General features: G+C 44.0%; 1 protein-coding gene across 3 annotated transcripts in view; it reads left to right on the forward strand.

Annotated features, from left to right (window-relative positions):
• zfhx4 (zinc finger homeobox 4) overlaps positions 1-13,039 on the forward strand; it is an 85,337-nt gene that overhangs the window by 40,384 nt on the left and 31,914 nt on the right. For all 3 annotated transcript variants that reach the window (XM_085763182.1, XM_085763180.1, XM_085763181.1), the window contains exon 6: positions 6,017-6,251. In XM_085763182.1, the coding sequence (XP_085619308.1) occupies positions 6,017-6,251 (235 nt within the window). The remainder of the gene's footprint in view (positions 1-6,016; positions 6,252-13,039) is intronic.

Genomic DNA, 13,039 nt, shown 5'->3' on the forward strand with positions numbered 1-13,039 from the left:
TATTTGTCCTGGTGTCTCTGTCTCCTTGAATCTGTTATTCCCAGTTGCCGTGGGTCAGTAAATAAAATATGTGGCTTTCGTGTTTAGAAACGCAAGAAAGGTATTTCCTACACATCCATTGACTAAGACAAGAAAAAATGGATCATGTTGCAATTCGGCAGAGTTGTTTTCTGCTTGTTTCGCTGCTCTGGCATGCATAACTTGTCTGTGTGCGAGTGTGTGTGTGCGTGTGTATGCGTGGGTGTGTGGAAGCCTGGGCAAAAGAGAGAGTAAGAGATAGAAAGACAGAAGTGATTTTTTTCCAAGAGAGGGGCCAGAGGTCAGGAAGCTGTGAACTTCAGATTGACCTTTGCCCCCATACGTCAGACACATTTACGTCACTGCCACAAGTGTGTGTGTGTGTGTGTGTGTGTTTGTGGTCTTTTTTGGGAATCTTTCCGGTTTGAACAACAACCTTGTCTGGACCAGTAGTCCTCATGGGGACCAGAGCTGGAGGTTAGGGGGTAGGGTACTAAGGTGAAGGTGAGGGCCCACGAGAATCGGAAGTAAACGCAATATCCTAACAAGGGTAGCAGCACGAATGTGTGAGTGTGTGTGTGCGCAATGTGTGGGAGTCAGGAAAATGAAAGGCAAGACTATTAACTGGACTTTAGAGTTACATTATTTTCCACGCTCTCACAAAGCCCTATCACTATTACGTCCTCATTTTTTTCTGCTGACAAACAGCAAAGAGGAATAAAGAAAGAAACAGAGTGAAAAAGGAGAGGAACAAGTAGGAGGGGATAGAGAGAGAAGAGAGAGAAGAGAGAGAGGGGAGAGACAGCACAGGAGTGGAGAGAAGCAGCAGAAAGCTAGTATGAAAGACTCATTGTGATAATTCATTTATTTTGCTTGGCGGCCATTATGCGATGGATACTTATTATTATTGGGTGACCTAAGCTCTGCTCGCCCACAGGTCCTGCACCTCATGGACAGGCCTCAGAGCTACGATCTGATGTGACTGCCAGCAGGCAGAGCCGCGAGAAACAGGAGAGGCAATTTATCTCAAGGAAATATTTTTCTTTGCGTTTATGAAAGTGAGCGCCTTGGTAGAAAAGAGGGGGAAAGACAACCACGAGAAAAGAAAAGAAGGTCAGATGGATCGGAGGGGGGATTTTTATTTCTTTTTTCGGGGTTGTTTTGTGTCTCCAGCATCTTTAGATCACACACAGTGGCCTGTAGGAGTGAGAGAGAGAAAGAGAGAAAGTGGCAGATGTGCATTGTGTGTGTGTGTATTTGTGTATTTGCAATGTGCACTCAGCAGTTTTACTACGTGGCTTCTATTTGCATATTTGTTTTTGTGCGTGCAGCACTGAATCTGTCTCCCTATACACTACATTCACCACTCTCTTTATCTGGGGAAGCAAGGTGGCACATACCTGGGCCCTTAGCATCTCTCTTCAGCTGTGCAGTCTGCCAGCAAATCCATTGGCAGTGATCTTGCGTTACATCTATGTCTTGGGGGCTGAGTGTCGGTTAGCAGTAACATGTGTTAGGGAGGTGGTAGCACTGATGGAATTCTACACTTGGCAGCCTTCCAGGCAACACTGGTATGTGTTTAAAATACTTTCAAGGAACAAAACACGCTTTTGTTGTTTGCTGGGCCAAGTGGGGCTGTTTTTGTCTCCGATGGCCCCCAGGGGCCCGTGGGGATCGCACCGGAAGCTGGTGACGTTCCAGAAAGAAGGTATACCCAACAACAAGCTCCCCGCTTCCCCCAAAAAAGAAAAAAACAAAAAAAACACTGATGAAAGGAGATAAAGAGGTTTTCATTTTCACAATGTGTAGGATGTGTGCACATACCCTCAGTGGACACAAACAGGAACACACTGATTCTTTACGTATATATATAAAACATGTACACACAGGCCCTGACACACACATAGTGGTTATTAAGGAATAGCTGCAGTGGCAGAGAGGGTTCTTATTTTCAGTATGTGTTCATTAGCTGCCTGGTTCTAGACTTAATGACAGGAAAGAGACATGTTTGTACTGAATACCCTAATTTGTCATTTGGTTTATGGAGGAAAAACACAACTCCACAGCTTTGCGCTGCTTTCGAAATATTTTTGTCAAGTTACAAGTTTACACGGCACAATCACAGCCACAGACAAAAATAATGCACGATTAAAATTATAGACAAGACACTAAAGCACTCTTGTGAGGTAAAAAAAAGAAAAAGATTGCAGTCAAAATTATTGATGCATGAAAACACCAAACACACATACAGTAAGAAGGGGGAAAAAAAGAAGCATTGAATTTCTACCCACACCCACCCATGCACACACACACACACTTTCACGTACATGTACATCCACCAAAAGATAAAAGAAGTTGTGAGAAGATGTCTTTTGCCTTGCCTTATTAAGAATTCAGTTAATGAGGCAGCTTTGTCACCACAGATAGAACAAATGAATATGAGACAGCAGCGCCGCTATGTTCCCCACAAACCCAGGGAGCCAGCGGAGGGGAGGTGTGTGTGCGTCTCTGTTTATGTGTGTGTGTGAGAAAGGTGTTTTGTAAACATCTCATTCTGCATAATGAATGCAGTCCTCTGTCATCCTCACCCACACACCCCCCCTCACCCACACACACACACACACACACCACAGCAGCAAACCGCTACACAAGGGAGCTCCCCTTACCTGTCAAATTGACTCTCCTCCCTTTTCCCCAATACAAGTCCCAGTGTGTGTGTGTGTATGTGTGTGTGTGTGTGTGTGTGTGTGTGTGGATGTCATCGACAGGGATGACAACCCTGTGTTTTTGACAGGTAAACAGGAAGTCCTGGCTGTCATCATTTGCATTTTCTGTGTACGGTGGGTGTGTGTGTACGCACCTCCTCCGCCATCCAGAGATGTCTGGTGCCATGTTTAGGTCCACCCAGGGAGCGCTGTTTAGCTGATTTTGATTGGCCCACAGGGAGCGTTAGCTTATTTTGTTGTTTGCCAAACACTAATCCCCAACAATTAACCACCAGGCACTCTGGAGAGGTGCCATATTGACAGGGATGTGCCTTTCTGCCGTTCTGCACACACACACACACACACACACCACACGCACAGAGAGACACTCATATAACACCAACGTGTATGTACAGCACACATACACACACACACACACACACACACACACAAACCAGCTGCGGCATAAATTACATACACGTTTCAAGCAGACACACACAGGCGCAAACCCAGGAGCAGGAACAGTGTGTTTGTGTGTTTGAATATGCATTACACAGCCCACGCCTGGCAGGAGTCAAAGTGCTCCTTTAAAAGTTCATAAATCATGGATGTTCTGGCCTGTGATCACCAGACCGCCTGCATTTCAGGCCTGCAGAGTGCCAGAGAGCGACAGACAGCCTCTAGTTTAGGTCTTAAACAAACCCTCTGGAATGTGCTGATGGGGAGAGAATTAATATTAGGTCTAAACCTATCTGGCAGCCCACTTCAACCCCAAGTATATCATTCAGCTACTCTTAGCTGAAGCCTCATATCCTAAAAACAAATAAAATCTCAGAAGTTGAGAGATTGAGGGATGTGTAATGTTTCAGGCCGTCACTGATTTATATTAAAATTCTCATTTTAGTTTAGTACAGTTACCTAAACGGCCATGAATATGATCCTGGTGAATCCTTTCTCTCAACTATCATGTCTGTCTTTCCTCTCTGAACGTACAGCACTGGCTTAAAAAACACACGTTTACAATGAGCCTTTCTGCTGTTAATACTGGACTACCTTGTCACTGAAGAGAAGGATTGCATTGATTCGGTTAAGTTTTTTCATTCAATTCTCAGTCACTGCTTTTCCCTTCCTGTTCAGTTCCTAGAGGCCCTCGTCTCTATCTGGACACGGCTGAATTAAAAAAGACCAAATGTCCCACAGCAGTATCAAGTGTCCTTGTTTTTGCGCTCCAGTATTGATTACAGAATGAATGGCATTGTGGATGAATGTAAATCTTTTGTATATGATGTATAGATGATTGGAATCATTTCAATGGAAAGAAATTATGTTTTATAGTGAAAAGACATGAACTGAAATCTTCCTGTGCATTATGTGTGTATAGTGCTTGTTTGCCTCTGTGTGTGTGTGTGTGTGTGGTTTCCACGGTAAGGCTCAGCAGCCCAGTTCTCCTGTGAGGGAGGGAGAGAAAGAAAGAAAAGAGCTAAAGAAAGAGGGAGAGAAAGAGAGAGAGGGAGAGAGAGAAGGAGCGAGGGAGGCCTCCTTTCACAGAGAAACAAAGATAGCTGTAATTAATGGCCCTGAGCCCTGGACTAGAGGAGCTTTCTTCTGACAACTCTGACTTAATTAAAACTTAAGACTTCTGAAAGGGCCTCTGACTGCGAGGGGACGTCCCACCGTCTTGTGAGAAAAACCTTGTACTTTCCTACAAAAGAAAGAAAGAGGGAGAGACAGAGAGAAAAGATGTGTTAGCGGCTGTAGCTATGTTGCTAATCCCTGTTTGTCAAAGGAGGAGGGGCGGGGGGGGGGGTAAGAACTCACACACCTGCAGCTAACTGTGCCCCCACCCCCCTCAACACACACACATACACACACACTCCTCCCACACATACATTTTTTCCAATCTCTCTCTTCCTGCTCCATATAAAATGATGTAACAACAACGCTCAGGAGAAAATATTACCTTTCAAACTTTACATGTGCTTCAGGAGTGAAACATCTTCCTATAGGAGCCATGAGAGAGAGACAGTGTAGGGTTTGCATACACACACAAACACACACACACACACACATCACGTGCGCTCACCATTATGTGCATTAATTCATGCTCAGAACCCTGCACCTGTTTCTCACATGGCTGTATGAATAAATCTTAACAAAGCATAAACTAACCTTCGTGAGCTACCTCTGTGTCTCTGTCTCTGTGCCTTGCTCTCTTTTCCTCTCTGTCTTTCTCTCTCTCTCTCCCTCTCTCCCTCCCCTCCCTTCACAGAGGATCAGATAATAAAAGCTTGGCCTGGTCTTTTGTTTTTGTGCATTGTTCATTAGCCCGGCAGCAACAACAGAGGCACACTTGATATGCTTGGTTTGACTGGGTGTATGGGAGTAGGGCAAGGTGGGATGGGGGTGTGCATGTGTGTGCGTGTGCGTGTTTGAGTGTGTGTGTGTGTGTGTGTGTGCACGCACACACTGGGACAGGGCAAGAGGTAGGGGGTAGCTTTGCATGGCTGCAATGCCATTAAAGAGGCAACTGGAAATTAAGGGCTTGCAACTGACAGCAGACTTTGAATGAGAAACCCCTGCAGCTGCCAACAATGAGGGGAGCTGGACAATGTGCATGTTAAAGACAAAAACAGTGTTCTGAACTCAACCCCTTATCTGACTTTCTCTGTGGTTGTAATCTTTACGTCACCTAAAACACATCCAGTTAGTTTGAAGTGGTGCACAGTGCCTAAACTTAACACACAACAACAACAACAAAAAAAACTTCAAGCTACAGGAGTTACAGTGTTTCCACTGTTTAGAGTTCACAAATAAAATAAATGTTGTCCAGCGGATTTAACTGTTTGAGGTCTTGTTTTTATTTGTACATTTATAGTTTCAGCATATATTTGCGTAGAAGTTAGATTTCCAGGAAACTGGCTCTCTAGCAAACATATTGTGGAAAATAATGAGCCAAGTGATTGAGATGTTGCCCGCTGACATTCTGCTGGCTTGTTTGAAGCCAGAGAAATGGGATTTCTGGGTGCTGGATTTTTGGAACCAAACTGGAAGCAGAGGGGAAAGGAAGGGTTTTATAGCCACAAAGCGCAAAACAGTACGACTAATTTCACAGACAAGGCTCACTTGTTGCGTTCAAATTCATCCAAATACATTGGTAATATACCAATTATTGAACACACTACTACAATAGAAATGCTTAGGAGACTTTAAATGGTTGTTGCAGCTTTAACCACCATAAGATGCATGAATGTCGTCTTAACATCTGTGCTCTCCTCCTCTCCCTTGTTCCACAGCACTTGCAGAAGCTGGACAGTACGTACAGCCCGGAGTCGTGTGTCTACTACTGCACACTGTGCGACTACTCCACTAAGGCCCGCCTCAACCTGGTGCAGCACGCTCGCTCGCCTCGCCACCACCAGAACGAAGGGCTGAGGAAACTCCAGCTGCACCAGCAAGGCCTGGGAGGAGACGAGGATGGACTGAGCCTGCACGAGGTGTTCAGCGTCAAGGAGTGCCACTCCAGCCAAGGTCTGTTTTTATTTAACCTGCTCTGTGTGTTTGCTTATGTTGTTGATTTGAGTTTTCTTTTTTTTTTTAAGGCTATTTTTGGTTGTTCGTGTTTCACCTTTTTTTCCTGTCTGTCCAACACATGCCCTGACTTTTTTATTGCCTACTCTGTGTGTGCTTTTTCCCCCCAATTTATGATTTTTGCTGAATGCTGACGTTAGTTGTACAGTGGTCACTTTTCTTCATTTGAAGTCGGATCCATCTTTCTTTACTCCTCCCATCTCTTTTTTCCTCTTTGTCTTGCACCACCCCCTCTTTATTCTGTCAAACTTGACTCCCTCCCTCCTTCCTTCAGCCTTCATATCCAGATCACGTCTTTCGATACAGACCCGTCCATTCCTCCTAATCTCTCCAAAATGAGCATACTGTTCCTATTAGGCTGCCGCGCTTATATCTTCAACACACACACACACACACACACACACACACTGTCCCGTGCACAGGGACATCCCAGGCAGGCAAGCAGTCAGCTTATGAAATTTCACCTTGGGAGGATCTCATAGTGAAAAGGCCTGTACACACATATGTTATTCACACACACACACACACACACACACACACACACACACACACGTATGCTACGGCTACACAGTCTCTCCCTGGAGTGAGCTTTCATTTCCTTTCTCATGACCAAAGCAATTTGGCTTTCATTTAAGAGTCTCCGTCCTGCCAGCAGCTAATAAGTGTAACAGAACTGTAAAACATTCAGAGAGACAAAAAAAAAAAAAAAGAAAGAAAAAAAAAAGAAAAAGATTAATCGTTTTTCTTTGAGTGGGGGTTGGATGGTTGGTGAGGGGTTGCAGGGTGTAAGGGGAGGGGGCCGCGCTGTAATTTAAACCAGAAGACGGAGAGTCAGGGTCCATTATTTAGTCATCCCTATGTTAATGCTGCTGGGAGAAAATGAGTGCTTAACTTGTTTTTGCTTTGCTTGACCTGAAGGAGCGGGTGGGGCGGAGGGTGGGGGGGTGGGGGGGGGTAACACATTTTGATTAGCATTCCAGCATAGCATTTGTCCATGCATCCATCTGTGTGTGTATGTGTGTGTGTACTTCTACATGAATCCATGCTCTCTCAAAGTGTCCTGTTTATACTGTACATGTACTCCCAGAAGAGATGGGGGCCCAGCGCTTAGAAACATATGTGAATCTGAATACACACACACACAAGCACGCACGCACACACACACACATACATGACCAGTAGAAGAGCTCCCAATCCTGAAATGGAGACTCATGGCTGGTGTACGTTTGGTTTTAATTACACATGGATCAAAGTTTCGGTGAGATTTGGGGTGCAGCAGAAGAAAAGCATGCTTAGATAAATCATTACCACCACCTCCCACCCCCACCCCCACCCCTACACACACACACATACACAAACACACACTTTTCTGTCTTTCTCCTCTCCTGCTCTTTTAGTCTCTCCCTCTCTCTCTCTCTCTCCTTTTTTGTCCCGCTGCTTCCCTCTCCCTCTCTCTCCTGCTCCTGTCCGTTTTTTCATCAAAAACACAAGCACGGCTTCAAGCCCCCTTTTCCTTTTTTCTCTCTCTTTCTTTCTTTCTTTCCTGTCCTTTTTACATCTCAAAGCAGTGAGCACAACCAGGTTTTAAAACTGTCAAAAGCAATATTCACCCACTGCACCTATTTCAAATGTTCCACTCTTAAAACACACCATATTTGTTGCTCGGGCTCATTTTATACCTTGGCTTTGATGCCATATGGTGAATTTCCATGAGGAAGCTAGAGCAAAGCTTAAGCGGACGCTGGCAACGTTCAAAATGTTAAGCCACTTTTTTGGATGCCCTCCTTTTGCCCACTCTATATAATTTTTAGTGAACAACAGTATTCTTTCACAGGCTACATGGTAAATGTTTCAAAGGAGTTTCCTTGTCGACTGCACACATTTGGCAGGTGGAGGCAGAGAGCTGAGTAAGAGTGTGTCAACTCCAGATCAAACTCAGAAAGTTAATGCAATAAATAGAGCTTGTAGTCTTGTTCTATATGTTTGTCGTAAAAAGAGACGTGTTCTTTTTCAGATTTTTTTTCCAGCTGACCCCTAACGTTTCATGCTTATGTTATAAGGAATAAAATGTATTTTATATACATATATAACCGCTGTAGGGTGCTATAGTGATAGATGATGTGAATGTTTTCACCGTAGGCAACATTTCCAGGCGGTGTTCAGTTTAAGGACCCTCTGTTTGTGTGTACGTGCATGTATGCATGCTGTTAGTTTTCTGGGGCTACAACTCCTGACTCGAGCACTTTCTGTTCATTAGAGACTGGTATGAAAAAGATTAATTTAAGTGCTGACCGGTATCTTTCTCTTAAAGCCTGGGACCTGGCACCGAGCCAGATAATTATAGGCCCATTTGGGAATAAGAGTTCTAATGCTCTGGACTTTATGTACATGTGAATGGCTTTCATTAAACAATTTTGATGCTGATTTTATGGCCTAATTAAGGATACTGTATTGCTGAGACGCATCGTAAGGGTATATAGGTGTTTTGAACAAAGACAGGAGTGTTCAAACAACACCTCTGCTGGACTGCATTATGTGCATGTTGATGCATGTGTTTGCTGCTGCATGTTTATTTGAGAACCTTTCACTCTTTGTTATCCTTCTGAGTCTGTAATTCCCCGAACCTGGGCCCAGGCGTCTCATCTTTTACACTAGGTAAACGCCATTGTGAAAGTGAAGCTGTGTGTGTGTGTGTGTGTGTGTGTGTGCGCGTGTGTGTGTGTGCTTGTCTGCTCGGCTCTAACTCACTGACTGTACAGCACAAACTTTTTACCCTGATCTTTCAGCTGTGTCCTTCAGAAACAAAAAGCCCACTGTGCCCACATTGCTGAGATAAATTGTCTCTCCCTGTGTACAATTAGAAGTGTTAAAGAAAATTGAGTTGAGTTTTTGAGTTTGCATCAGAAGAGCAAGCATAAATGAATTGCCTCTCAACATGGAGGACTTAGAGGCCATTTTGCTTTGAGGGTCGTCCAAAAGTTGTTAGAGAAATTAGATTTTTTGTGCCCTTCTCTGTTCTATAATGAAGTTACACCCTGAATAGAGCTGCTTAGTAAAATTCAGGAAGAAAAAGAAAAATATGACAGTTTGCGAGTCATGGGTATTCCATCATCGATTTTATAATTTGAACAATTTGTTTAGCTGGATTTTTGGAGACATTAACAGTCTCTGAAGTTTAGTCGTTATCATGATTTTCCTCCCTCTGATTGTTTCCCTGTTGCCGCCTCTGTCTCAAGCATTTGACCATTTGTTTAGCCATGAAGAGCACTGTGGGGTTGGTGTGTGTGTGTGCGTGCGTGCACAATGTGTGTTTCTCTGCGTGCGTATCCTTGCCCATTAGCCCTGTGCTCCATCATGTGTAAAGCTCCTTGTAAGCCAGACGAAGCAGAAACACTAGGGCCTTTTCTGCATACTTTACTTTCTGTCATTTTTCCCCTTTCATTCCCTCTGTCCCTCACAAAAAGGAAAGGGAGATGGGATCTTATGGAGGTAATTATTTCTGAGAGCCCAGCCTGTCATCCATCCCTGCGCCACACCACCACCCACACATCTCCATCCCTCTAAACACCCCCACCGCCACCACCCAACATGCATTAAAGAGGGAGGGAGAAGACCCTCTTTGTCTGAGTCCCCCTTTTAAACAAAAGACCTCTTCTGACTTAGAGAGACCAATAACACTTTTATCATGTGCATATGGGTGTATGTCTATGTATATGTGAATGCGTGTGCATGCGTGTAGCCGGAGCCATTTGTTTTCTCTGAGTGATAAGGCTCTGGGACATTTTTGATCCTGGCCAAATTAGTGTAGCTGTGCAACCCTTTTACATAGCAGCTGTAGGCTAAAAACTTAGCCTAATGGACACTTATGATCCCTATATGTGGCTCGTGTATGGCTGTGTATGGCTCTGTGTGTGTGTTTGTGTGTGCACACGTCTCACAGGAAGTGATGGAATATGGGCAGAGAATAAGTGTGCCATGTTACTTGTTTCCAAGCCCACTGACATTCCCTGTTTCCAAATTTACCAAACCCAAACTGAGTCAAAGCACCAAAAACACAAGAAACAATCATTCACTTTTCAATGTGGGAAAGGGCTTTGCCTTTCCTCGGGGAGCATTTCGATGTGATGACACCAAGGCATCTTTTGAGGTATTAGGTTTTCCCTCCTCCCTCACTCTCACTCCTTCATCTTGTACTTTTTTTTTCCTCTGGGTGGTGGCGGTGGTTTTGCCATTCCAGCGGTTCTCGTCTTTTTTCAAGAAGGTCTCTCCTCAGACAGAAGTCTATTTCCAGGGTTTGTCTCAGTAATTTGTGGCCATTACATAAACATTCACGGATGGCCGGAGGAGTGAGGGAAAGGATGCAACACACACCCAGATCGAGCGAACCACCAAAGTTAGCACACTGGTGGCCATTTTCCTTTTCAAGTCAGCATATCAGCAATAGGTGAGACCAGCTGACTGGAGTTACCTACGTAGTTTAGTTACTGTGCTTTTCTTGTACATGCCTCCGCTCCCCTCTAATGCATTTATCCATTAGATATCTATGTTTAGAAGTGGCCTTAATAGCTTAAAGCAGCAAATTATATTGCATATTGATGTACTTTCATACAGATTATTACCTACAGTTCACAAATTATTTGTGACCTTTTCTTTCTCATTTGTTATGACACAGGACGTTACTTATATAAAAGGTAAAGGCCATGGATTTCAGTCAGGCGGGATCCATTCCTCGCATTATAAAATCTTGGAATGTTATTTTATGTCTCCAACATGCAGCTCTTGAGGAGAACTATTCTGATGAGAGTAATGTGATTTTACCCAAGAGGAGCTTTGCGAAGTATGTAGTTTTTTTTATTGCTGTGCAATTAGCTGGAGACAATACACTGGATTTTAAATCATTTGTCATATCAAAATAAGACACATTCATATATGTATATTATTATATTTTCGGCAAGTAGCAATTTACCCCAAATTTCCCAAAACCATATTCTCTATGGCTGAGCAAGTAAAAGATGTGGTCATTTTTTGAATAATTCCATCCAAGCAAATTATAATTACTTTGCGGTCTGTGTGTGCACATAGAAAAAAAAGGGTAGCAGGCTGACTTGTGCCTCTGAAAAAAAATGAGCCTCGTTCACCATGAACTATTTTTGAAATGGTGTGTCGAGGCGGTATGGGCTCAGGCCGATTGTTTTTCTTTGAGTTGAGCAGCTCTTTGGTGGAGGGGTATTACCCGGGCTAAATTGTTCCCTCATGTTTTCCGCCAAGGTTCTGTGCCCACCACACTGACAGTTATAATTTACAGAAATTGCACTGATTATCTGAATTAGCATACCTGACCAATGCCACATTAGTCTTATTTACAATACAAAGCCGTGGGGCTCTGAGGACGCATAGTAAATATGACTTAACCCTTTGAAGAGGGGCCTGGCGTCACAGGGCCAGGACGTCTTTCACGTCTGTGATATCACAAAGAGCTCCAGGCTCTGCTCCATATGGAGCTGAAAGCCGCTGCAAACTCCTGGAAAAGGAAGTGGTGGATGTAAAGTCCATATTGAAATCACAGGGTTGTTGCATGTTTGGCCCCACTCTTTCCATATTTTTTCACCTCTCAGCTCTAGTCCCCATCTTGTCTTCTCCTTATTTTCTGCTTTCACCCCCCTCCAACATATCCCCTCCCCACTCTCCTCACCCCTGCTCTTCTTTATTTTTCTTCTCCCTCACCTCCATTCTTTTCTCTCCTCGATACCCTCATACACCCTCTGTCCATTGACTCTTAACCACAGATGGACAAAACAATGGGCCGTGTCACACAGCATTAAGACAAACAATCCAGTGATGGGAGGAGGGTTGTGTGGAGCCGGAGCCACGGTAACCAGGCAATACGCTCGCTGGGTCCAGGCAGCCACTAATCTCAGACTGCATTGATACAATTCACAGATGGACATTTAAGGCAGCCTTTATGCACACACACTCACACAAAGGAGAAAAAAAAGCAGAAACACTACGGTAGGAGATAGTATTGTCAGGTAGCATTTTTTTGCCATCCCCTCTAGCAGCTACTTCATCCATCAATGGGAGGTATGGAATTGATAGCAGCTATTGATTACCTATAGCCGAGGCTAATCGTCACTACCTGGAGGAAGCTGTGCAGCTATAGTGGCTGTCAGTGGCTTGTCTATGTGAGCCTCCAGCAGTTCAGTGCCAATAACTGCTCCACTCCGGTGTTTACTTACAGCAGACAAATTGCCTAAAACCAAAACACCACATGTTAAAAAGAAAAAGAAAAAAATACTCTAAAGATTCTGGACATTGCTTCTCTTTCCAGAGAAACTGAAATGTATGTTTTGTCCGCCCAGAGAAACACTGAGAAACACGCTAACTTTCACCTCCCCACCTATGTGAATAAGACCCATCTCCCTCTCTCTCCTTTTCTTCATCTCCCTAATAGGAAATTTGAGCACACTGTGTGAGATTAAAGCAGAGAATCAATGCCTTGTGAGCAATCATTTCCAGACAAATCTCTTTCATCTTTTCTCCCCCCCTCTTCTCCCCTCTCCCTCGTTCTCTCGTTCGTTTTCTCTCCCACCTCCTAATGCTAACAGGGGGGCCCGTGTCATGACATCCCTTTTGCTTTTATCATGTCCTAATAACGTTCAGAAAATTGAGAGAGAAAGAGGAATGTGATAGAGAGAGGAAAAAGGATGCTGAGCAAAAAAAAAAAGAAC

This window comes from Trachurus japonicus, chromosome 20 (genome assembly GCF_045865225.1).
Source record: "Trachurus japonicus isolate A0001 chromosome 20, Traja_1.0".
NCBI classification, from domain to species: Eukaryota; Metazoa; Chordata; class Actinopteri; order Carangiformes; family Carangidae; genus Trachurus; species Trachurus japonicus.